Genomic DNA, 26,016 nt, shown 5'->3' with positions numbered 1-26,016 from the left:
CACCCAAGGCCAACACCTCCACCCTATCCCCATAACCCAGTAACCCCACCCAACACTAAGGGCAATTTTGGACACTAAGGGCAATTTATCATGACCAATCCACCTAACCTGCACATCTTTGGACTGTGGGAGGAAACCGGAGCACCCGGAGGAAACCCACGCACACACGGGGAGGATGTGCAGACTCCGCACAGACAGTGACCCAAGCCGGAATCGAACCTGGGACCCTGGAGCTGTGAAGTGATTGTGCTATCCACAATGCTACCATGCTGCCCTAACTTGTGACAATAAAAGATTATTTATTTTTATTTATTTATTTAAGTAAATTGCAGATTAGACCTAATATTAAGTGTACATGTTCCGTTTTATTTTTACACTTCAAACAATATTCTCTCTTGCATAGAGTTGCATAGAAATTAATGTTGTTCAAACCACTCCTCCCACCCACTTCTCCGAATCCTATCAACTCTGAGCACCGTTTAATTTATCAGACATAGCTTACTTTTGATGTTACTTTTGTAGAACAGTTGGCAAGTACAAGACAAAAACAATGTGCTTTATTACTTTAAAATTCTGCTCAGAGGTTTAAGCAAATTATCGATCCATGTTGTTATCTGGTATTTCTTCATTTCTAATGATTTTCTAACATGCTTTCAACATGGTTATTGCCAGGTGTAACCTGGTATGACCTTTCAAGATAGCTTTTCAAATCAATCAATCGAGCACATGCAGCACTATCGGCCGAGCGCAGCTGTTTCTGCTATTATAAAACATTGGATTGGAAAGTCACATTGTGTTGCACATGTTTTTACGTCTGCTGGTTGACATTTTGCTGTTCTCCATTTTGAAGGCAGTTTGTGCATTTATAGAATAAGGTGGTGTAACACCTTTTCATTTGAGTAACACGTTTGTAGATTAGATTTATGGGGGTAAAAAGAAAGCTTTAATCCTTGCACCAAATTTTCTTAGCAAAATTTGATTTGCTTTAATGGATCATTCAAGCTCATGGATAACTTTTATACCCTCATAATGTGTTCAGTTGCTTTCTTTGCAGAAAAAGAAAAAGTATTGAAGCTCAATGCTTCAGATTTATTTTTGTGGATTTAATGTGGATTTAGCAGACTTGGTGACTGAAAGAGAGGTGCAACCTGTCATATCTGGCAGGTAAATGCTTTTCCAGCGCTGCTGGATGAGGAGGAATATTTCACTCCACTTACCCCAACACACCATGACCCTCAAAGCAAATCTGCTGCAAACTGCCTTTCCGCGCTCTGCTGAATTGTTCCCTCTTGATAGGTGGCACCCTAGTCCTGCACCCAACCTGGTAATCTCTATCTCCTTGCCCTCCCTACTATTACTGCTGCATTCTATCTCTCTACCCTTCTCTCCTTCCTGGTTTATTCAATTCCCTATTGTCAAATCTACCCCAGTCTTCAGTTTGTCCAGCTTCGGCATTTTGGTATTTCCCAGCTGTTGACAGACACCCCTGCCATTCTGTAAATATTGGGGCCATAGGTGCTCTTTGGTTTCTTCCTGGCGAACTCAGCTGATAAAGAAACCTCTCTGTGTATGGACATAAATCTACTTTCTTTGCTTCTGGATTAATTATATAATATGCATTTGATCTACTGACGTCACCTCACTATTATTTGACTTATAGGAACAAAGTGGCAAGAGAAAAAAAGAACGGAGATCTATGCAACAAACTACAAGTGAAAGCAAACGGAAAGGGTAAGTTATGATGGTTCTGATCTAATTGATAATTTCACACTTCATCGCTACATGAATAAATGAATGCTTTGGCTCAGTGCCTTCATGATAACAGTTTGTGGTTTTCTGGGGGCCTTAGTGATATTAAGAGCTTTGCATTCATTTGTGTAATCCTTGAATATGTGCTTGCTATTTATGTGCCTTTGAGACAAGATCATAGATCATAGAATTTGCAGTGCAGAAGGAGGCCATTCGGCCCATCGAGTCTGCACCGGCTCCTGGAAAGAGCACCCTACCCAAGGTTAACACCTCCACCCTATCCCCATAACCCAGTAACCCCACCCAACACTAAGGGCAATTTTGGACACTAAGGGCAATTTATCATGTCCCATCCACCTAACTTGCACATCTTTGGACTGTGGGAGGAAACCGGAGCACCCGGAGGAAACCCATGCACTCACGGGGAGGATGTGCAGACTCCGCACAGACAGTGACCCAAGCCGGAATCGAACCTGGGACCCTGGAGCTGTGAAGTGATTGTGCTAACCACAATGCTACCGTGCTGCCCCAATAGAACATAGAACAGTACAGCACAGAACAGGCCCTTCGGCCCTAGATGTTGTGCAGAGCAATGATCACCCTACTCAAACCCACGTATCCACCCTATACCCGTAACCCAACAACCCCCCCCTTAACCTTACTTTTTTTGGACACTACGGGCAATTTAGCATGGCCAATCCACCTAACCCGCACATCTTTGGACTGTGGGAGGAAACCGGAGCACCCGGAGGAAACCCACGCACACACGGGGAGGACGTGCAGACTCCGCACAGACAGTGACCCAGCCGGGAATCGAACCTGGGACCCTGGAGCTGTGAAGCATTTATGCTAACCACCATGCTACCGTGCTGCCCCGTCAATCTTGATGTATTTCTCAGCATTGAGAACTATTTGGTCCATTTACAATTTTCAGGTGACAAATGTGTTTCGTTGGTGCCATTTGTAACATCAATTCCCCGTGGGAACTAATTTTGCAGGTCAATACCTGCACACTCACGTGGCATTCTTCAGTGATATTAATGAGGAATGTGATATGCAGTATATAATCACATTTGTCTGCCCCACTCTTTTCAGTTGGTCACCAAAGTTACATCGTACCAGCCTTTGAAAGAATTGTGGTCTGGATTCTTCTGCCCCGCCCGCTGCATGATTGCCATGGGCGGGATGTGGACCAAGTAAAGGTCCATTGTCCTCAGGTGGGAATTTCTAGTCGCCAGGCGGGTGCGGCTGGAGAATCCCACCCTGTGTGTTTAAATCAGAATTTGAAGTTTACCTTTTGATAAAATTTAAAATCTCCTCTTGACCATTGGGAGCATTTGACATAAGGATGCCAAATTGGCTTTGGCATAGAGATAATTGCTATTCTAGAGTCACTGCATGTTAAATAAAGAAGTGATTAAACACAATGAATACAGCAAAGGCCATGGGCCGAGACAACATTCAAGCTGTGGTACTAAAGACTTGTGCTCCAGAACTAGTCGAGCATTTAGCTAAACTGTTTCAGCACAACTACAACACTGGCATCTTTGTGACAACATGGAACATTGCCCAGTTATGTGTTGTTCACAAAAAACAAGGCAAATCCAATCCAGCCAGTTACTGCCCCGTCACTCACAATTTCCAGCAGATGGAATGTGTTGTTAAGTTGACAATACTCTCAAATGGCACTTATTCAGCAATAACATGCTCATAGATGCTTAGTTTGGGTTCCAGTAAGGCCACTCTGTTCCGGATCGTATTGTAGCCTTGGTCAACAAATGGCCAAAACAGCTGCATTTCAGATGCAAGGTTTGAGTGACTGTCCTTGGCATTTAGGCATCATTTGACTGAGAGTGACATCGAGGGCCCTGAGCAAAATTGCAGAGTCAATGGGATTGCAGGGGGGAAATTATACATTTGGGAAAGCCGTTCAGTTGGAGTCACAGCACAAAGCAAGATGGATGATGGAGGCCAATCATTTCAGCCACGGACATTGTTGCAGAGGTTTCATGGGAGAGTGCCAGCCCAGTCATCTTCTGTTCATAGAATCATAGTATCATAGAATGGTTACAGCACAGGAGAAGGCCATCTGGCCCATCATGTTCCTGCCAGCTCTTTGTGAGAGCAGCTCATATTGTCACACTTCACTGGTTTTTCCACCATAGTCCTGCAGATCTTCTCTCTTCGATTAATTATCCAATTCCCTTTTGAAAGCCACAATTGAATCTTCCTTCTCCACAATCTCAGCCTGTGCATTTCAGATTCTAACCTCATTTTCATCTACCTGCCTACGGCAGATGGCATCTGTCCATGATTGTGGGCGCGATTTAACGGAACAATTTCTAAGTGTCATTTTGGGTGTGATTGGCGGGGTGTTTCTTGACAGCCGTGTTGGCGAGTTCATGGTCTATATTTAACGGAATTTAGTACCAAAAATGAGCTTCTCGCCATTACTGGCTACCTCGCTGTCTCAGCTTCTCGCCTCTAAGAGGAGAAACTGCTTTTAAACGCTCCCTCACCACTCACTCCCAGTCGACAAACAAGCATGGCAGTGCGCAGACCTGCTCCTCACTTTGGGGAAGCCGATATGGACAGGCTTCTTGACGCCGTAAACGCAAGACGGAACATCCTGGGCGCGATTCTCTGCACTCACGACGGGGCGGAGAATAGCGGGCGGCGCACATTTTTACGGCGACGCTGGTCCGACGCCCTCCCGCTATTCCCCCCCCCCCCAACGCCTGCCCCCCGACACGAATCGCTGCTCGCCATTTTTTTACGGCGAGCAGCGATTCTCCCCTGGCCGATGGGCCGATTTCCAAGGCCTCTACGGCCGTTTTCACGATTTTTAATACACCTGATATACCAGTTCGTGAAAACGGCCGCAAAGTGCCGTTCTGCACAACCATGCCACCGATTGGCACGGCCGCACCACGGCTGTGCCAAGTGTGGCATGGGCCCGCGATCGATGGGCACCAATCGCGGGCAGCGGGTCCGATTCCCGCGCACTCTTTCTCCCTCCGCTGCCGCGCAGGATAAGTCCGCGGGGCGGCTGAGGGGCATTACGGACCGCGCATGCGCGGGTCTGACGCATATGCGCGGATGACGTTATGTCAGATAAATTGATCCTTCCCTCTCACTGGCCACGTCCATTCTCTCGCGGGATCTCCATCTGATGGGGCCAAACCACCTGGAGTCATTACCCCATTCCCCTCTCCACTCAACAGGGCACCTAGGAGCACCCCTACCTTCCACCAGCACAGTGACACACACTGCGGTGGGTGACATTAGTGCACAGCCTTCTGGGGCACAATTTAGTGAGTACCACAAAGTTGCTGATGGACATCAGGGTAGCATAGTGATAAGCACAATTGCTTCACTGCTCCAGGGTCTCAGGTTCGACTCCCAGCTTGGGTCACTGTCTCTGCAGAGTCTGCACGTTCTCCCCGTGTCTGCGTGGGTTTCCTCCGGGTGCTCTGGTTTCCTCCCTCAGTCCAAAGACGTGCAGGTTAGGTGGATTGGCCATGCTAAATTGCCCTTAGTGTCCAAAATTGCCCTTAGTATTGGGTAAGGTTACTGGGTTATGGGGATAGGGTGAAGATGTGGGCCTGGGTAGGGTGCTCTTTCCAAGAGCTGGTGCAGACTCGATGGGCCGAATGGCCTCCTTCTGTACTGTAAATTCTATGATTCTATGACACCAGGTGGAGGCAGGAACATCCAAGGGAAGGTCTGCTAAATCCCAGGACTCTGCTGAGCCCTAGTCAGATTATTGGGATAATTGGAGGGGTTATTGGGTAATGGGGATAAGGTGGAAGTGAGGGCTTAGGTGGGTTGGTGCAGACTCGATGGGCCAATGGCCTCCTGCACTGTATGATCTATGTACTAGATGCCAAGCGTCTAGACAAGGTTACCCCAGAGCTGATGCAGATGCTCGGATATGGCTGTGAGATTCAGGAGGGTATGTCAGCGATATTGCAGAAAGTGCATAGCCGATTGGAGGAGTGCAAAAGGCTATGGCGCAGGAGATGATACTGGCAATATGTGGCACCGAGGCCAACACTACCAGGGTGGTGACCGCAGTAGAAAGCCTGCAGCGCGACGTCAGTGTCTTGAATGGTTGTGTCTAAGGCATGGCTCAGTCTGTGACGACCGTGGTTGAGGGCCTCGACGCCATAATAATAATAATCTTCATTAGTGTCACAAGTAGGCTTACATTAACACTGCACTGAAGTTACTGTGAAAATCCCCTTGTCGCCACACTGCGGAACCTGTTCGGGTACACAGAGAGAATTCAAAACGTCCAATTCACCTAACAAGCACGTCTTTTGGGACTTGTGGGAGGAAACTGGAGCACCCGGAGGAAATCCGTGCAGACTGCGCACAGGCAGTGACTCAAGCCATTGCCCAGTCGCTTACGGACCTGTTCTGTACGCAGGTGGACATTGCCTCAGTCACTGAGGAGCATCTCTGAGGGCGTCGACACCTTGATGCGGACAGGCAATGGGGAGCCGCAAGGACTGGCAGACCCAGATGACTCAAGGCCTCTGAAGCTTACTTCAGCTGCTCTTCCTTGGGAAAGTGGGCAGCATAATCAAAGACCCCTCCCACCCGGCTTAATCACTCTTCTATCAGGCAAGACATACAAAAGTCTGAGAACAAGTACAAACAAATTCAAAAACAGCTTCTTCCCCGCTGTTACCTGGCTCCAAAATGACCCTCTTATGTACTGGCCTGATTAATACTACACTCCTGTATGCTTCACCTCTATGCATTTACATTGTGTACTGTCTTGCCATATTATGCATTTTATTTTTATGTTATTTTAGTTTCATGTACAAAATTATCTGTTTGAGCTGCTTGCAGAAAAATACTTTTCACTGTACTTCGATACACGTGATAATAATCCAATCCAATCAACTGTGCAATCAAGTAGACTTGCTTAGCAATAATCTGCTTACTGATGCTCAGTTTGGGTCAGCCAGCTCCTGACCCAATTTCAGCCTTGGTTCAAATGTGGACAAAGAGCTGAATTCTAGAGGTGAGGCGAGAGTGTCTGCCCTTTACATCAAACAGCATCTGACTGAGTGTGGCATCAATGAGCCCAAGCAAAACTAGAGTCAGTGGGAATTGAGGAGGAAAGCTCTATGTCGGTCGGGGTCATATCTGGCACAAAGTAGATGGTTGTGGTTGTTGGAGATAAATCATCTCAGTTTCAGTTCTTTGAGGACAAAACTTCTTCAGCTGCTTCATCAATGACCTTCCTTCCATTATAAAGTCAGAAGTGAGTATGTTTGCTGGTGATTGCACAATAATCAGCACTATTCATGACTCCTCAGATTTTGAAGTAGTCTATATCCAAACGCAACAAGATCTGGATAGTATCCAGGTTTAGGCTCATGAGTGGAAAGTTATATTTGTGCACACAAGTGCCAGGCAATGATCATCTCCAACAAGAGAGAATCTAGCCATCAGCCCACATGGCCTTACCATTCCTGAATCCCCTACTGTCAACATCCTTGGGGTTCTATTGACCAGAAACTGAACTGGACTAGCCATGTAAACACTGCAGCTACATGAGCAAGTCGGAAGCTGGGAATCCTGTGGTGAATAACACGCCTCCTGACTCCATAAAGCCTGTTCAACATCTGCAAAGCACAGGTCAGAATTGGAATGGAATACTCTCCACTTGCCTGTGCGAGTGCAGCTTTAACAATACCCAAGAACCTTGACGCCATTCAGCACAAAGCAGCCCGCTTGATTGACACCCCATCCATAAACATACACTCCCTCCACCAGCAACACACAGTGGCAGCAACGTGTATCTTCTATAAGATGCAGGAGCTCATCAAGGCTCCGTAGGCAGCAGCTTTGAAACCCATGACTGCTACTTTCTAGAAGGACAAGGGCAGCAGACACATGGGAACACCAACATGTAGAAATTCCCCTGCCAAGCCACTCACCATCCTGCTTGGAAATATATTGCCATTCTTTCACTGTCACTGGATCCACAATTGTGGAACTTCCTCTCTAACAGCACGATGGGTGTACCTACACCACATGGACTGCAGCGGATTAAGAAGGCAGCTCACCACCACCTTCTCAATGGCAATTAAGGATGAGCAATAGATGCTGGCCTAACCAGTGGTGCCCACATCCCATTAATGCATTTTTAAAACCTCTTGTTTTTGTAAATAAAGTTTTTTTCCTTGTGTTGCCTCTAGTTCTTATGGCATTCATTTTAGATTGGTGTGTTCTTGCTCTCGACCCTTCCAAGAATTGGTACTGTTTATCTCTCTATCTGATCTCCATGATTTTGAATATCTCTACCCAATCTCCTCTTGACCTTTTCTTCAAGGAGAGCATCCCCATCTTTTCCAACCTGTCCTTGTTACTGAAGTTCCACCGTTGGAACAATTTTTGTTTATCCTTTCTGCATCCCCTCCAATGCCTACCCAATCTTCCTAAAGTGTGGCGCCAGAATTGGGTGCAATGCTCCAAGAGTGGCAGAATCAATGAATTTTTAAACACCACTATAACCTCCTTGCTTTTGAAGTCTTGTGAATCTATATGAAATGTTTAGGATCACATATACCTTATTAGAATCATAGAATTTACAGTGCAGAAGGAGGCCATTCGGCCCATCGAGTTAGGCGCTTTCTCAACTTGCCCTGCCACCTTCAATGATTAAAAAAAATATTAGTTTATTGAAAACCTTTCATTATAAACAAAATAATATAAAACAATTAATTCAAGTTACAATGACAAAAAACAACAAACAATTTCCAGAAGGCATTTGATAAGGTGCCACATAAAAGGTGATTTCATAAAATGAAAGCTCATGGTGTAGGGAGTGGCATGTTAGCATAGATCAAAGATTGGCAGGCTGGAAAACAGAAAACTGAGAGTATGCACAAATGAGTCTTTGTCTGATTGGTAGGATGAAATGAGTGGAGCACCACAGCAGTCTGTGCTGGAGCCTTGACTTTTTACAATTTACATCAATGACTTAGATGAGAAGTGCAAAGACATGGTAGCTGAATTTGTAGATGACACAGAGATAGGTAGGAAAGTATTTTGTTAAGAAGGCATAAGAAGTTAGAATGGAGGAGAGTTTGTGCAGGGGGTTGAGACTGAAAGCACTAGCAATAACGCCGCTCCTGTTATCTCCGGGGAAATACTCAGAGAGTCCGGTAATAATGGCTTCATTGAGAATTTGGAGGCATTTTGGCCAACACTTGGGGTTGGGGCAGGGTCAAGGGAAATGCCGATTCGGGGGAACCACAAATTTGAGCCAGGGAGGTGGGATGGAAATTTTCTGAAATGGGAGGAGAAAGGGATTAAGACACTAAAAGATTTGTTTCTTAGGGGTCGGTTTGCAGGATTGAAGGAGCTGGAAGCGAAGTATGGGCTGGAGCAGGGGGAAATGTTTCAATACATGCAGGTTCAAGATTTTGCCAGGCAGGAGATACAGAGCTTCCCGGAGGAACTGGCCTCCATATGACTGGAGGAGGTGCTGGCGACAGGGGGACTGGAGAAGGGCGTAGTGTCAGCGGTTTATGGAGCTATTTTGGAAGAGGATAAGGCATCACTGGAAGGGATCAAAGCAAAGTGGGAGGAAGAGTTGGGAGAGGTTATAGAGGAGGGGGTCTGGTGTGAGGTGCTCCAGCGAGTCAATTCCTCCACCTTGTGTGCGAGGTTGGGGCTGATCCAGCTGAAGGTGGTATACAGAGCACACCTCACGAGGGCGAGGATGAGCCGATTCTTTGAAGGAGTAGAAGATGTGTGTGAGCGTTGCGGGGAGGGGCGGGGGGCTAATCACGTTCATATGTTTTGGTCCTGTCCAAAGCTAGAGGATTATTGAAAGGAGGTTTTTAGGGTGATTTCCAAGGTGGTGCACGTGAAACTGGACCCGGATCCCCAGGAGGCCATATTCGGGGTGTCGGACCAGCCAGGGTTAGAAACGGGGGTGGAGGCAGATATCGTAGCCTTCGCCTCGTTGATCGCCCACAGGCGGATCCTGTTGGGATGGAGAGCAGCCTCTCCACCCTATGCCCTGGCATGGCGGGGGGACCCGTTGGAATTCTTGACTCTTGAGAAGGTTACGTTTGAACTTGGGGGAAGGACGGAGGGGTTCTACAAATCATGGGCATTATTCATTATGCACTTTCAAGAACTGGATAACATCGAACATTAATGGGGGGGGGGGGGGGGGGGGGGGGGGGATGGGTGGGAGGGTTGGGGGGGCTGTGAGTATTAAGGGCGACTATGGGTGATTCCTAATTCCTTTTTGTCATTTGTTTATGTGAACATGAGGACTAATGTTTGGAGTTTGGCGGGAGGATGGGATCGTTGTTATTGTTATGGGGATTGACATATTTGTTGCTGATTATTGTTTATTGTTGGTGGGTGTAAATTTGGGAGAAAATGTGAAAAAGGAGGAGAATAAAATATTTAAAAAAAAGAAGTTTGCAGACTTCTTAAATAGGTGAGGGAGTGGGCAAAATCTGGCAGATGGAGTATAATGTGGGGAAAATGGGACGTTGTTTACTTTGGCAGGAAGAATCAAATCAGAGTATTACTTAAATGGAGGACAATGGCAGAATTCCGAGGTGCAGAGGGTACTAGGTATTCAAGTTCATAAGTCACAAAAAGCTAATATGCAGGTATTGCATGTAATTGAGAAGGCTAATGGAATGCTATCTTTTATTAGTAATTGAACATAAAAGTAGGATGTTTTGCTTCAATTATACATGGTATTGGTGAGACCACACCTCAAATAATATGTGCAGTTTTAATCTCCTTATTTAAGGAAGAATATAAATGTGTTGGAAGACAATTCACAGGCAGTTCCCTAGACTGATACCTGGAATAATGGTATGAGGAAAGGTTGGACAAGCTGGGCTTGTTTGTAATGGCGTTTAGAAGAGTGAGGGGTGACTTGATTGAAGTGTATAAGACCCTAAACAGTCTTGACAAGGTACACGTGGAAAGGATGTTTCCTCTTGTGGGTGAGTCCAGAACTAAGGGTACAGTTTTAAAATTAGAGGTTGAGGAGAGGAGAATTTCTTTCTCTGAGGGTTGTGGGAATATGGAAACCCAAGCAGATCAGCCATGATCCTGTTTAATGATAATCTTTATTGCCACAAGTAAGCTTACATTAACACTGCAATGAAGTTACTGTGAAAATCCCCTAGTCGCCACATTCTGGTACACATGGAGAATTCAGAATGTCCAATTTACCTAACAGCATGTCTTTCGGGACTTGTGGGAGGAAACCGGAGGAAACCCACGCAGACACGGGGAGAACATGCAGACTCCGCATATTCAGTGACCCAAGCCGGGAATCGAACCTGGGAACATGGCGCTGTGAAGCAACAGTGCTAACCGCTGTGCTATTGTGCTGCCCAAATTGAATGGAGAAGCAGGCTCAAAGGGCTTATTGGCGTACTTCTGTTCCTGTTTCGTATGCTCATAAATCATTAAATCCGTAGTATTAAAATATACATCGAAATAGAAAAAGATATAAAATTAATTACAATTCTTTGAATCAGTTTGATTTGTTCGAAAGGAACTTTTGATAGTGATATGAGCTTGTGTGCAATTTATGAACTTTATTTTTGAATCTATTGTATTTATTTTTAGAAGTACAAAAGAACAAATTGATAGTCAAAAGAAACCAACAGAAACTCTCACAGAAGAGGTAATTTTCCATGTTATGTTAATTTCTTAAGCTGATAACTGCTTATTAGTTTTGGTGGATGCGTAATATTGCTTAAAAGGTTATTGCTGTTTTTGGCCCAGTCTGACACACAAACCCGTTTGATCTGTCACAAAGTGAGAAAGTTACAAAGCCATTCTCTTACAGTTATGTCAAAACTGGTAATTAGTGATCTATTTTTGGCTTGCTCCACTTCCTTCATCTATATGCTGCATCTTGCTGACCTCATTTACAGGCATGGGATCAATTTCCATTTTACACCCACCCACCATTCTTCTACTCTTTCAACTCTCCACCATCCTTCTTGACCCTGCAACCTGTTCTCATCTGTAAGACTCCCAAGTCTAGATATTGGGAATGTATCAAAACCTCCTCCGATTGATCATTGAGAAGATCTAAACCATTATTTTTTGGCTCCTATTGTTCATAACACTGCCCTCTTGCTGCTGATTCTATCCCCCTCCTAGACTGAGTCAGATAATGTCAAACCTTAGTGGCTTTCTCAATGCAGAGCTGAAATTGAAACTCCACATGATACAGCACCATGTTTATTTATGTTATAATCCTAGTTTATGTTCTTACTGGATGGGAAGATCCCAGAATGGGGGTGATGAGCCCCCCAACTACGCTGATCACCTGAAATGTACGAGGGCTAAATGTGCCAGTCAAAAGGGCACACGTGTTCACGCATTTGGGAGGACTGAAGGCGGACGTGGTAATGCTACAGGAGACGCACCTTAGAATAGCTGACTTGATTCAATTAAGGAAGGGATGGGTCGGACAGGTTTTTCACTCGGGACTGGACTCGAAGACTAATGGGGTCGCGATCCTGATCAACAAGTGAGTGGTGTTTGAGGTGGGAAGAATAGTTTCGGATGTGGGAGGCTGGTACATTATGGTCAGTGGGAAATTGGAGGGGGTGAAGATGGTTCTAGTAAATGTGTATGCGCCAAATTGGGACGATGTGGAGTTTATAAAGTGGATACTGGGGAAGATACCGGACCTGGATTCGCATAAGATGGTTATGGGAGGGGACTTCAACACAGTTATTGACCCTGGTTTAGACCGGTCAAGCTCAAAAACGGGCAGGGTGCCAGCAATGGCAAAGGAACTAAAATGGTTCATGGAGCAGATGGTGGGGGTGGGTCCACAGAGATTTGGGCAGCCGAGAGTGAGGGAGTTCGCCGCCTACTCTCACGTGCGTAAATTATACACCCGGGTTGATTTTTTTCATTTTAAATAGGGCTCTCCTGACGGGGGTGGTGGACACGGGGGTACTCAGCGATCACAATCTCAGACCATGCCCAGCACTAGGTTGACCTACAGGTTAGTAAAGACAGTAACCAGCGCCCACACTGGAGGTTAGACGTGGGACTTCTAGCTGACAAAGAGGTGTGCGGGCGGCTGAGGAAATGTATTCAGAACTACCTGGAAGTCAACGACATGGGGGATGTTTTGGCCGTGGTGGTCTGGGAGGCATTGAAGGAATTGGTTAGAGGGGAGCTGATCTCGATACGGGCCCACAGGGAGAAGGTAGACAGTGTATTTTCTTTTCTTCCCTTTTCTTCCCATATACTTAATGATCTGTTCAGCTGCTCGCAGAAAAATACTTTTCACTGTACCTCGGTACACGTGACAATAATCAAATCCAATCCAGAGACAGCCCGACTGATAAAGGAGATATTACAGGTCGGCAGGAGGTATACGGAGACCCCAGAGGCAGGGCTTTTAAGGGAACGGCGGAGGCTACAGGCGGAGTTTACAGGCGGAGTTCGGCTTGTTAACCATAGGGAGGGTGGCAGAGCAGCTGAGAAAGGCGAGGGGGGTGATTTATGAGCCTGGAGAGAAGGCAAGCAGAATGCTTGCATAGCAGCTTAGAAAGAGGGAGGCAGCCAGGGAGATAGGGAAAGTAAAGGATGGGGACGGGAGCCTGGTTGGAGACTCAGCAGGGGGTGAATAAGGTGTTTAAGGAGTTTTGTAGTAGGCTGTATGGATCGGAACTCCCAGCTGGGTCAGAGGGGATGAGGCACTTCTTAGGGCGGGGTTGAATTTCCCGAAGGTGGACGGGGAGCTGATAGAAGGGCTGGGGGCCCCGATCATGATGGAAGAGATAGCGGAGGGTCTGAAGGCCATGCAGCCGGGTAAAACCCCGGGGCCGGACGGGTACCCAGTGGAGTTCTATAAAAAGTTCTCTGGGATATTGGGGCCGCTGTTGATGAGGACATTCAATGAGGCAAGAGAGCGTGGGGTGCTTCTCCCGACGATGTCACAGGCCACGATTTCGCTGATCCTGAAGCGGGACAAGGACCTGGAGCTGTGTGGGTCCTGCAGGCCGATATCCCGATTGAATGTGGACGCCGAACTGCTGGCCAACATTTTGCCCTCTAGGATTGAGGACTGTGTGCCGGATGTTATTGGGGAGGACCAGACGGGGTTTGTTAAGGGAAGGCAGTTGGTGGCCAATGTAAGAAGGTTGTTAAAAGTGATCATGATGCCACCGGAAGGTAGGGAGGTGGAGGTAGTGGTCGCAATGGACGCAGAGAAGGCTGTAGAATGGGATTATCTGTGGGAGGTACTGGGACGGTTTGGATTTGGGCGGGGCTTTATTGACGGGGTCAGATTGCTGTATCAGGCTCCTGTGGCGAGCGTACGGATGAATAGGACAACGTCGGACTACTTTAGGCTGCATCGGGGGACGAGGCGGGGATATGTGGAAAAGCGAGATGTTTGTGATCCAGGCAAGGGGACAGGAGAGGCGACTGGGGGAACTGCCGTTTAGAGTAGTAGGAGGAAGCTTTCGGTACCTCGGCAACCAAGTGGCGCGGGAATAGGAATGGCTGCAGAAACTAAATCTGGCCTGACTAGTAGACCAAATGAAGGACGATTTTCGGAGGTGGAACTCCCGTTGTCATTAGCTGGGAGGGCCCAAACGGTGAAGATGACTGTCCTCCCGAGAATCCTGTTTGTGTTTCAGTGTCTCCCCATCTTTATTCCGAGGTCCTTTTTAAACTGGTCAACAAAGTGATCACTGGCTTTGTATGGGCGGGCAAGACCCCATGAGTAAAAAAGCGGAGCCGGGGAGAGGGTGGGCTGGCGCTGCCAAACTTCAGCAGTTACTATTGGGCGGCGAATATAGCCATGATCAGGAAGTGGGTGGTGGGGGAGGGGTTGGCATGGGAGTTTATGGAGGCGGCTTCATGTAAGGGCACCAGCTTAAGGGCACTGATAACGGCACCTCTGCCCTTCCCGCTGGCACAGTACTCCACCAGCCCATGGTGATGGCGGCCCTGAGAGTCTGGGGGGAAATGGACGAGATGTGGGAGCGAAGGGAGCATTGGTGTGGTCTCCAATCTGTAATAATCACCGGTTTGCCCCGGGAAGGATGGATGGGGGGTTTTGGAGAAGGCAGAGAGCAGGGATTGAGAGGATGGGAGATAGGTTTTTAAAGGGAAGCTTTCCTAGCCTGAGGGAGCTGGAGGAGAAATTTGGATTGGTGAGGGAAAACTAATTTAGGTACTGCACGTGCGGGACTTCCTGCGTAGGCAGGTTTCAACCTTCCCGCTCCTACCACCAAGGGTGATACAGGACAGGGTAGTTTCCGGAGTGTGGGTGGGAGAAGGGAAGGTCTCCGACATCTACAGGGAACTCATGGGGGTCAGAGGGGACGCAGACGGAGGGGCTGAAGTGCAAGTGGGAAGAGGAGCTGGACGGAGAGATAGAGGATGGTCTCTGGGCGGACATGCTGAGTAGAGTCAACGCGTCCACAACATGTGCCAGGCTCAGCCTGATACAGTTTAAGGTTGTTCACCGGGCCCACATAACAGTGGCCCAGATGAGCAGGTTCTTTGGAGTAGAAGACAGGTGTGCAAGGTGTACGGGAGACCAGCGAACCATGTCCACATGTTCTGGACATGTCCGAAGCTTAGGGGATTTTGGCAGGTGTTTGCGGATGTCATGTCCACGGTGTTGAAAACAAGGGTGGTACCGAGTCCAGAGGTGGTGATTTTCGGGGTGTCGGAAGATCCGGGAATCCAGGAGAAAGAGGCAGACGTTCTGGCCTTTGCTTCCCTGGTAGCCCGGAGACGGATATTATTGGTTTGGAAGGACCCAAAGCCCTGCACCTGGCTATCTGACATGGCTAGCTTTCCCTGCTTTGATCAAATCAAGTTCGCCTTGAGAGGATCAATGTTAGGGTTCGCCCGAAAGTGGCAACCGTTTGTGGAAAATTAATCATCAGCAGAAGGTGGGGGGGGGGGTTAACTTAGTTTAGTGTAGGGGGTTAATAAAGGTGGGACCTATAAGGGAGGAAGACGGCTTTTGCACTATAAATTCATGTACCTTGTTTATTTTGTTGTTGTAAAACCAAAACTACCTCCATAAAATGTTTATTAGAATTTTTTTTTTCCAATTAAGGGGCAATTTAGCATGCAAATCCACCTAACCTGCACATCTTTGGGTTGTGGAGATGAAACCCACGCAGACGTGGAGAGAATGTGCAGCTCCACATGGACAGTGACCCAGGGCTGGGATTTGAACCCGGGTCCTCAGCGCTGCAGTCCCAGTGCTAACCACTGTGCCGCATGCCACCCTTCTGCTCCACTTTTAACAGCACATCCAACCCAGGATTTCACATCAGTCCCTTTAGGATTCTTTGTCTTGACTGCTGTGCAAACTGCTCACAATTGTTTTAACCCTCGATTCCCAGCCTGTATTAAAATAGCATCAGACGTTTGATTTGCCTTTGAAGGCTGCTGTCCCACTTTAAATCTAGTTACTGCTAACTCAGAATACTTTGTTTACTCTCCTTGAATTCTTTTGAACAATACCTTGGGTTCTGTCCTCTTAACTTCAGCTGTCTTATGACATTCTTTCTGTCCCAATTCCCTGATTATCTGGACTGTAACTTGTACATTAGGAGGTCTGCTTCTTTGCAGCTCTCATCCTGTCCGATATTTCGTCTGACAGGATTGGGAGATGTTCACTCCTCGAGGACCTGTCTCCTTCCCTCAAATTGGCTAAATTAAAACTTAAAAGTTACTGAGCAATGACTTATCCTTCTCGAGGCTTTTATTTGCTCTTCACGTTGCAACCTTCTCTAAGCACAAAAACGTCACAGTTGGAACTCACCCTGCCCCTACAGATACCTTTGTCCAGCATGTATCTAAAGGTAGGTTTTATCCTTCCTTCCACAGAAACATAAAATTAAATGCACTTAAAACTATACCTTATTCTAATGTTTAACACCTTTGTTTTCCTAACACTTACACATCCAGAACACTGCCCACTTTCATCTATTCCTCAACCTTCCACTTCTGAAACCCTTTTAATGCTTTAATTCTACTCAATTTCTCGAATATCTTCCTTGTTCTTTCTGGGAGATCTACTAGTCACCAGACTAGTAATCCAGTAGCCCAAGCTAATGCTCTGGGGACATGGGTTCAAATCCCACCACGATAGCTGGTGGAATTTAAATTAATTTGATAAATCTGGAATGTGAATTTAGTCTCCGTAATGGTGACCATGAGATAATCATAGATTGTCATAAAAGCCCATCTGGTTCACTGATGTCCTTTAGGTGAGGGAAACCGGCCATCCTTACCATTGCTTATGTGCAATGAGGTTGATTCTTAGCTGTCCTCAGAAATGTTCAGTTTAATGGAGATTAGGAATGGGCAACAAATGCAGGTTTTGTCAGCGACTCCTACATTCCATGAAAGAATAAAGAAAAACATTTTCAACCTTCATCAGTTCCAATTTGTCAAAACTTTAGCTGCCTGGTTCAAGGTAATTTGCATTGGCAGATATCCCTCAACACATTTAATTCAAAAGCCTGGCCTTTATCTTCAAATTCTTCCATGACTTCACTAAACCTAATTTTCTTCAGTGTCCTCCAGGCGTGCAATTTGAAAACCTTTTGCAAAATCTGTTCCTCTGATTCTGACCTTTTCTGCATTTCCCCCCTCAACCTCGATGTACAGACTTTGCAATTCTCACATGACCTCTTTTCTTTTAATCTTTAAAAGTCTCTGCAAAACCCAACTTTTACCAAACACCCAGTCACTTCATCTATCTCTCAATGTGCCTTTTGGATCTCTTGTTCTCTAAAGTGCCTTGGGACGATTTTTACATTAAAGGAGCTATACAAATGAAAATTGTTGTTTGTTTATAAAAGAAAGTGAACTGTATTTATTTTTCCATTTCTAATTTTATTGTCTCTTCCTCAAGTGGTTGACCATTACCATTTCTATATTAATTGCTCTCCAACAGATGTGATTATATCAGCATCCAACTGTGCCCTGTATAGAAATTACTGTTCGCCACTCATTCATTATTATTGTATATAAGTGCAGCGCTAGATTATTTGCATCAAGATCATGACACCTCTGAAAGTCTTGTCTCACAGCAACACATAGCGTTCCTGATAATGTTCTGGACTGTCTGACAGACTGTTTTGTGCCGAACTTCACAACAGTAAAAATCATTAATTGAGGGAGAGCCAATTTCAGTGGGGTGACAAAAGAGATAGAGAAGTAAGAGAAAGCAGAAATAAAATGCCAGGCTGATAATACAAGTGAGAAGCAGCTGAATATAGGAAGTTCAGAGGTGAAGTCAAGCAAAATATGAACAACAAATGAGAAGAGTTGGCAGCCAACATAAAAGGGAATAAAAGACCTGACAACCATTATTCTTTATTGCCTGCCGCTGAGCCAATTTTGTATCCAGCTTGATACATTCCCTGGATCCCATGGCCTTCTATTTTTTAAACCAGCCTGCAATGTGGCACCGTATCAAAATCCTTGCTAAAATCCATGCAGACCATATCAACTGTTCTACCCTAATCAGTCCTCCTTGTTACCAGCTCAAAAATTTTAATCAAGTTAGTCAGACACAGCTTTCCCTTAACAAATCCATGTTGACTGTTGTTGATTACTCCCTTTCTAAGTGACAGTTTACCCTGTCTCACAGAATTGTTTTCACTAATTTTCCTACTACCGAGGCTAGACTGACTGGTTTGTAATTATTCAGTTTATCCCTTCCTCCTTTGTTAAATGAAGGTACAACGTTAGCAGTCCTCCAATGATGGTCAGAGCATCTGGTATTTCCTCCCTGGCTTCTTTTGACTGCCCAGGATATATTTCATCCAATCATAGTGACTTGTCCATTTTCAAGGTTGCTAATCCCCTCAATAGTTCTTCTCTCCCTATGTTTATCATCAACAGTATTTCTCACTCATCCTTAAGTCACTGACTGTTTTGTCCCCCTTTTTTGACTCAGTTCTTCAATTGAATAATGGGGTAATTTTCAGATTAGTGGAAAGGTATATGTAGTGGGGTTCTCCAGTGGGTGGTATTAAGTTTGCTGCTTTTCCTGATCTATATTCGTGGCCGAGATTTGGGAGTGCATGTCACAATTTCAAAATGTACAGAATACAGAACCTTCTCGCTGCTATTAACTGTGAGGGGAGAATAGTGATAGACTTCAAGAGGATATAGACTGGCTGGTGAAATGCACAGTAATGCAGAGGATTATCAAGTATGAAGTGGTGCATTTTGGTGGGAACAACGAGGAAAGGCTGTATAAAATAAAGAATACAATTCTAAAGTGGACGCAGGAGCAGAAGGACAGGGATATATGTGTATAAATCATTAAAGTGGCAGGGCAAGCCAGATTGAGAATGCGGCACCAAAGGAATGCAAAATCGTAGATTTTATAAATAGAGGCAGAGTACAAAACAGAAGGTTACGGTTAATCTTTATAAAACATTGACTTTGCCTCAAATGAAGTATTATGTTCAGTTCTGAATGGCACACTTTAGGAAGTGTTTACGGGCCAGGGTTTAGAGAACTCCAAAGTGTATCGTGGAGTTCACCTGACCCATAACGTTAAATAGATTTTGGTTATGGGGAGCACAAGGGCCTACTTTACAGGTGTGGTGCAACAGAGAGCTGAAATATGTTTAAACAAAAACAATGTTTATTCTATGAAGCCAGTTAACATTTTTAAACACACACAGTAAACATCTTAGCAACTATCAACTCAAATACTCCCCCCAAAGAATACATTACTCTATAAGTAACTTGTAAGTAATTTGAATCTTTCCTTGCAAAATCCAAAAGACAAAGATCCTTTTTACAGAAAGACAGCAGGTTTAAATTTTCTACTGAGAACAGTTATCACTGTTAACTTAGCAAGTGAAAAGCATTCTTTTCATACAGAGAGAAATCAGAATTACACGTTTTTTCTCTGGTTGCAGCTCCCAATCTGCAAAACAAAACCAAGCACACACTCTAGCTGCCAGCCTAAAGTAAAGCAGACAGACAGCCCAGCTCCACCCACACTCTGACATCACTGCAGCTATTTGATGAACCCCATTTCTTAAAGGTACATCCACTACAGCTATTTGATAGACGCCCAGTTCTTAAAGGTACTCGCATGACAGAAGGATGTAAATACATTAGAAAGGGTGCAGAAAAAAATACAAGAATATTTACGAGAGATAAGAGATAGTTACATAGGTAAATTAGGGAAGCTGAAACTGTTCTTTTTGGAGAAGAGAAGGTTGAGGGAAGATTTGATAGAGGTGTTCGATATTATGAAGGGTTTAGCCAGAGTATATCGGGAGTAATTGTTCCTATTGGCAGCAGAGCGAACAACCAGAGGAAACTGATTTAAGGTGATTAGCAAAAGAACCAGAAACAATATGAGTAAAAACCTCTATACAAGTTAGAATCTGGAATGCACTGCCGAGTGTGGTGGTAGCGAATTCAGCCTCGGATTTCAAAGAGAATTGGATAATTAAGTGAAGAGGCAAGATTTGCAGCGTCATGGGGGAAAAGGCTAGTGGGATTAGTGGTCAGTGGGACTCACTCAATTGTGCTTACAGGGAGCTAGCATATACATGATGGGCCAAATAGCTATGCTGTATACTTCCATAGATCAGACTTAATCTCCCTTGTATTGTCCCTCTGTGATTTGCTTGGTTCTATTGGCACAGGCATACAGGATGCAGACTGACTATTGGGTTCAGTAAGTAACCCATCTGTAATTATGCACTTTCACAGCATTCACTACAAAGACAAAAGGATTTATTAATAAGAAGAACTGTACAACAGTACAGCAGCCAGCTCAGCTGCACCTAATCCCCTACATGTCTTCTGCCTCGAGAGGACTCCACCCGCTGGGATGATTACCCATTCTGTGGCCCTTACTCTGTTGTATTGCCCTTAAAGGGACAATCAACACAAATCACCACACCATCTGTCCGTCGGTACAGGGCATCTAGTTTTCCAACATTGATTTCAGTGGTGCTTGAGGTAGTATAAGCGAATGGCTCATTCAACCATCTGATTCAGTAAATGTTCATAAAACCTCTGTAGTTACATTCTGAAAACAACCTCTTTTAAGATGAATGGATTTACCTCATTCTAGTCGGCTGTGCCCCTTTTAATCACAATGTTAACTTTGCACCCATTTTTGTTAACAATTCTCTGTAATTAGACTTGCAAACATAATACACCTTTTTAGGTTTCTGCCTGTATGCTTCTGGCCAAAAATGATGAGCGATGAGAATCACTCCGTTCATAGCTAATGGTGGTTTATTAACTATTCAAAACCTTTTAGAATAAATCTGTGTTCTTTTAAATTTGAATGCTATTAAATTTAACAAAATGATGTTACTTTGACTTATTGATTGGATCCAACAGGGATCCAGTCAATCTTGTAGTTGATAAGTTATTTTTTTGCCAGTTCAAAGAATCGTGCTGAATGTCTGCCACTTAATTTTGTACCTTTCATGTAGTTCTATTGACAATTACAGTTTGCATTGTCGTCCTTGCTGAAAAGGGTAATCTGCTTGTGCAACAAGTTACCAGGGAACACTATTGAAATGTGTAACATAAAATGTATAACCGCAAGAGCCAATTGATGTGAAAAGTTTGAGGAATATGGTGAGAAGGCAGGTAGGGATTGATATCAGTCAAAAAAGGAGAAACTTTATGCATCCACTGGGTTCTCCTCTTGCTTTCATGGTCAGATTTATAAGCGGAGAGAATTTAACTTGTCCCTTCTAAGAAGAAATTGATATGCTCTGCCTTTACTTAATTTAATAGAAGTGCTCTTTTTAATTAAAGTAATGTAACTTCATGGTATTTTTGTTGAGCTATTTATTTCTTGACATCAAGGTGATGCTTCTTCCAATATGAAAATTTTGGATTTTAAATACAAGATCAGATAAAAATGTTTTTAGGAACCAGAGGTAATTTTTTTCATTACCCTTGTTCGCAGTTAGTCAATGTCACAATGAAACTTATTTATAAGGTAGTCTGGAGCCCTCTAGGGGCGAGAATATGGAACTGAATTCCACATGGTATTTTCAGATTTGTGTCCATGCTCCATCATCTGGTGACATGAACTGCTTTATTCCTTTAGTTAACTTCTGTAGGACTATCACAGTTTCCACTATGTAAAATGCTTTGTGTTTATTGTAGCTCTTATCTGTCTTTTCAACTATGTTCCGGGCAAAATCGCAGGGTAGAGACAGATTTCCATCCACATGGCGGTCCAGTCAGGTCGGATTAATTGATGATGATGCTGTAAGAATTTGACCTTTCTTGTGAAGTAGTTCAATAAAATCAGTGTTTAAAGCTATTCCATTCCTTCATTGGAAATGCTAGACTATTGCAGAAAGTGGGTTAGTTTAGGTTTTTTCAAAATACGCAGGGTTTTATTAATTGAGCAAGTTCATATATATGTTACGTTTATCTGTTTTCAAAATTTCTAGTTAGATGAAGTGGGTTTTGTTCATTCTTTTCAAAATTATAAAATCATGAAAGCTGACAGTGAATGACATCCACAAAGACTTTGCTGTGTGCTTTTAAAAAAAAATTTAAGAGTTCACAATTATTTTTTTCTCCAATTAAGGGGAAATTTAGCATGGCAAATCCACCTTGTGGGGGCAAAACCCACGCAGTCACAGGGAGATGTGCAAACTCCACACAGACAGTGACCTGGGGCTGGGATCGAACCCGGGTCCTTGGTGCCGTAGGCAGCAGTGGTAACCACTGCGCCCCTGTGCTGCCCCTGACTTTGCTGTATGCTGATGGTCCCCCCTCTATTGAAGTCACCCCCCCCCACCCCCCGCAAGAATTGTGAAGGAATTATTTTATAATTTTGTTTGCTGAAGACAATTTTTTTTTTTAAAGAGAGTCTATTATAAGTCTGGAATCTTATTCCTTCAGTTATTAATTCCTGTTGGGTTTTGAGAATGTAATTTTTTTTCACTGCCCCTTTCTCCACATGCTCTCCATAAGCTTTTAATTTTTTTAAATCTGTGAATAATATTTACCAACTTCCCCTTTCAAAACTATTGCCTCGATTCTGGGTGGGATTTTCCAAGGCCTAGCAAGCAAGCCTTCGTGTACTTTTCCCTCATTGTTTTTTCTTTTGTCAACTTAAATTTATGTCACTCAGTTATTGACTCATTGACCAGTAGAAATTGTTTGCTTCACGTCTTTACCACATCAGTTCTTGATTTGAAGTGCAGTGTCAGATTTTCTCTTGCACTTTTCACCAGAGCAAAAAAGGTTGTCATAATGAAAACTTTACATTGCTGGGAAATGGTTCAATAACTGGGAGTTGTTTGTATCTGATGTCAGAATTGCTGCAGGTGACTGTGTTATTCTATTTCTAAACAACTATAAATTTCTTTGCAGTTTGTTGAAGGAGAGGAAATTGCTATGGAGAGCCAGTCTACTATTGAATCATCGAACTATGACAACGACTTTGAGGTATTAACCATTAGTCTATAGTGTGTGTGATAAACATGGTTTGAAATATACAAAGATAGCATTTTCAGATTTACCTTGATGTCTGGGTTAAGCAGGTTTCCAGATCCTATCACAAGTTTTAAAAGTCATGTACGATACATATTAATGCCCATTATTATATTGCTGCAAATAAAGCAATTCCATAAAAAATATATATATTCCAAACAATTCAAAAGATTTCACGTACACACGAAGGACATTCAAATATAAGACAAACAGTTGGTCAATTTTTGTTTTTACCAACTAACTATAGTAATCCCATAGCACAACCCCTCCCCAAATCAGATCTTTGAAGAAGCTGATGAATTGCTTCCACCTGGAGTAAAATCCTTGCTCTGACCCTCTTGTGGCATATTTAATTTTTTCCAATCTCAGATTCTGCCAGGTCCCCCAATCTTGCCACTAGTTGGCGCCACTGATCTCCATCTAAGTAGGACATGTCACTGGGTTATCAGAGAGACGAAGGCCACGACTTGGGACTCGATTTGTTCATCCTCGGGTCCAATGCACAGTTGAAATCTCTCCCCCCCCCCCCCCCCCCCCCCATGATCAACCGATGAGAGTCAAGCTCGGGGTTGGCCATCAATACCTTCTTAATAGGAGGCAGCACGACGGCGCAATCATTAGCACTGCTGCCTCATGGCGCCGAGGTCCCAGGTTCGATCCCAGCTCTGGGTCACTGTCCGTGTGGAGTTTGCACATTCTGCCATGTTTGTGTGACCCTTAATTGGAAAAAATTAATAAATTTAATTTTATTAAAAAAAAGAAAAAAACCTTCTTAATAAAGCTAGCGTCATCCAAATTTGGAGCGTATGTGTTTACCAAAACTACCGGCGCCCCCACCAAAACCCCACTTACCACCACATATCGCAGCCTAGGACTCATCAAAATACTGGCTGCTGTAAAGGGCACACTCTTGTTAAACAAGATCGCCACCCCTCTCGGCCTCGTATTAAAATTTGAGTGGAATGCCATTCCCAACGATCCCTTCCTAAGCCTCACCTGGCCCCTGACCCTCAAATCCACGTCCTGCGAGAAGATTACACAACTTTCAAGATCTTCAAATGAGCAAGCACTTTTAGCCGGACGGTTTAAACCCTTCACGTTCCACATGACCACCCTGACAGGGGATCTCGGAACCTTCCCCTCTAGTAGGATCCGCCATCTCCACCTCGTGAGGAGATGCAGCCAGATCCAGGCCTGCCTGGGCTCCAGGCCGAGCCAAATGGCTACCATCACCATCCTCGCCCAAATCCATCCACCAAGACACCTACGTCACCAGCATTCTCCCCCCCCCCCCCCCCCCCCCCCCCCCCCCCCCCGGCTTCCTATCCACCGCCTCCCCTCCTCTTCGAATAGTTCGCCAACCCACCCAACTCCAAAGAACGCCCTTTCCCTCACCCTCACTAAACAAAGAAAACCCAGCCAACCTAAGCATGCTACTTCGTCCCGCCAACCAGGCAAAATCCCCCACCTCCAGCTACTAGCCGCAGCCCCACCCTCACATCATGCTTTGGTTAACTCGCTTAACTACTAGCATGGTGACCCCCACTTGGAAAACAATGAAAAGAACCCAACCAAAACAAACCCAAATTACTCCATACCCCACTCCCCCATCCAAAATGGTGCATATCAGGAAGAACGAACCCGTAACCCCTTGACGGGACAAACCAACCTAAAGCAAAATGGAACCCAGTATAATAAAAGCTTCCAAAATGGTAAAGAAACCAGTCTGACAGACTTTCTTGAGCTTAAACAAAAAAATTGTTTTTATTGAGCTAAAAACCCACTCTTAAAGGTAAGCCCACATTGACCTTTACAACACACGCACACGCTCACACACACACACACACTCACAAGCATACACAATTACAAGTTCAACAGTCGGGAGGTTACACTTTGGCCAAATTAAAATGATCTGATAAAAGGCAAAACAAATAGTGATTTCACTGCTCGAGTTCTTCGCTGCTATCCATGACTGCGGCAGACTTTTTCCATGTTGGTCCTGAAATTGCAGTGGAGTTGAGGCTGATGTAAACTGCAATTTCTAGAGACAGTTTTTTAAAAACCCAAATCCATCTTTTGCAAAAATTGATATGATTGCACCTGAGATTCCTTTGGATGGAAATTAAGTATTCCTGAGGTGGCTTCCAAATGTATGAACGATAGGGTCTTGAACTTGAAGGGTAGCTTTAAAGAAATGTAAATGGTGAGGGCAAGTGCAGTTTCAGTAAATCTTTGTGAAGTAATTCTTGACAGAAGCAGGTGGGACATTTCGTGGGAGGTGGCCTTGGCATGTCTTAATTGTAATTCACATAGGAACCTTCCAAAAATTATTTTTGTTACTTGCTCCTTAAGTAACGCTTGGAGTTTCCTTTAATTACACTGATCAATCAGCAAAACTATTAATAGGGAAAATCAAGCATTTTTTTTGAGAACTAAAACATTAGAAAAACTTGAAGCACAAAAATATTTTACATATTGGCATTAACTGAATAGAAAAATGTAGCATTTACCACAGAGTGTACAGTTGTGTTTGTAATTCACTGATTTACTTATCATAGTAGAGCTATGCTAGTCAGAGTAGAAATAGCAGGATGTATCAGATAAATATGTGGCTGAAGAGATGATGTGAGGGGGAGGGTTTCAGATTCCTGGGGCATTGGGAACGATTCTAGAGGAAGGTGGGACCAGTGCAAACTGGAAGGTTACACATGGGCAGACTGG

General features: G+C 44.5%; 1 protein-coding gene across 5 annotated transcripts in view; it reads left to right on the top strand.

Annotated features, from left to right (window-relative positions):
• The window catches only part of dync2i1 (dynein 2 intermediate chain 1), a 143,133-nt gene that overhangs the window by 54,623 nt on the left and 62,494 nt on the right, over nucleotides 1–26,016 (top strand). For 3 of the 5 annotated variants that reach the window (XM_038798355.1, XM_038798353.1, XM_038798354.1), the window contains exons 6-9: nucleotides 1,661–1,731; nucleotides 11,389–11,446; nucleotides 21,952–22,056; nucleotides 23,176–23,250. In XM_038798355.1, the coding sequence (XP_038654283.1) occupies nucleotides 1,661–1,731; nucleotides 11,389–11,446; nucleotides 21,952–22,056; nucleotides 23,176–23,250 (309 nt within the window). The remainder of the gene's footprint in view (nucleotides 1–1,660; nucleotides 1,732–11,388; nucleotides 11,447–21,951; nucleotides 22,057–23,175; nucleotides 23,251–26,016) is intronic. The other 2 variants (XM_038798356.1, XM_038798357.1) reach the window with 2 other exon arrangements.

Source organism: Scyliorhinus canicula, chromosome 5 (genome assembly GCF_902713615.1).
Source record: "Scyliorhinus canicula chromosome 5, sScyCan1.1, whole genome shotgun sequence".
Classification (NCBI taxonomy): Eukaryota; Metazoa; Chordata; class Chondrichthyes; order Carcharhiniformes; family Scyliorhinidae; genus Scyliorhinus; species Scyliorhinus canicula.
The sequence above is the reverse complement of the archived record's forward strand: the minus strand, read 5'-3'. Positions and strand labels throughout refer to the sequence as shown.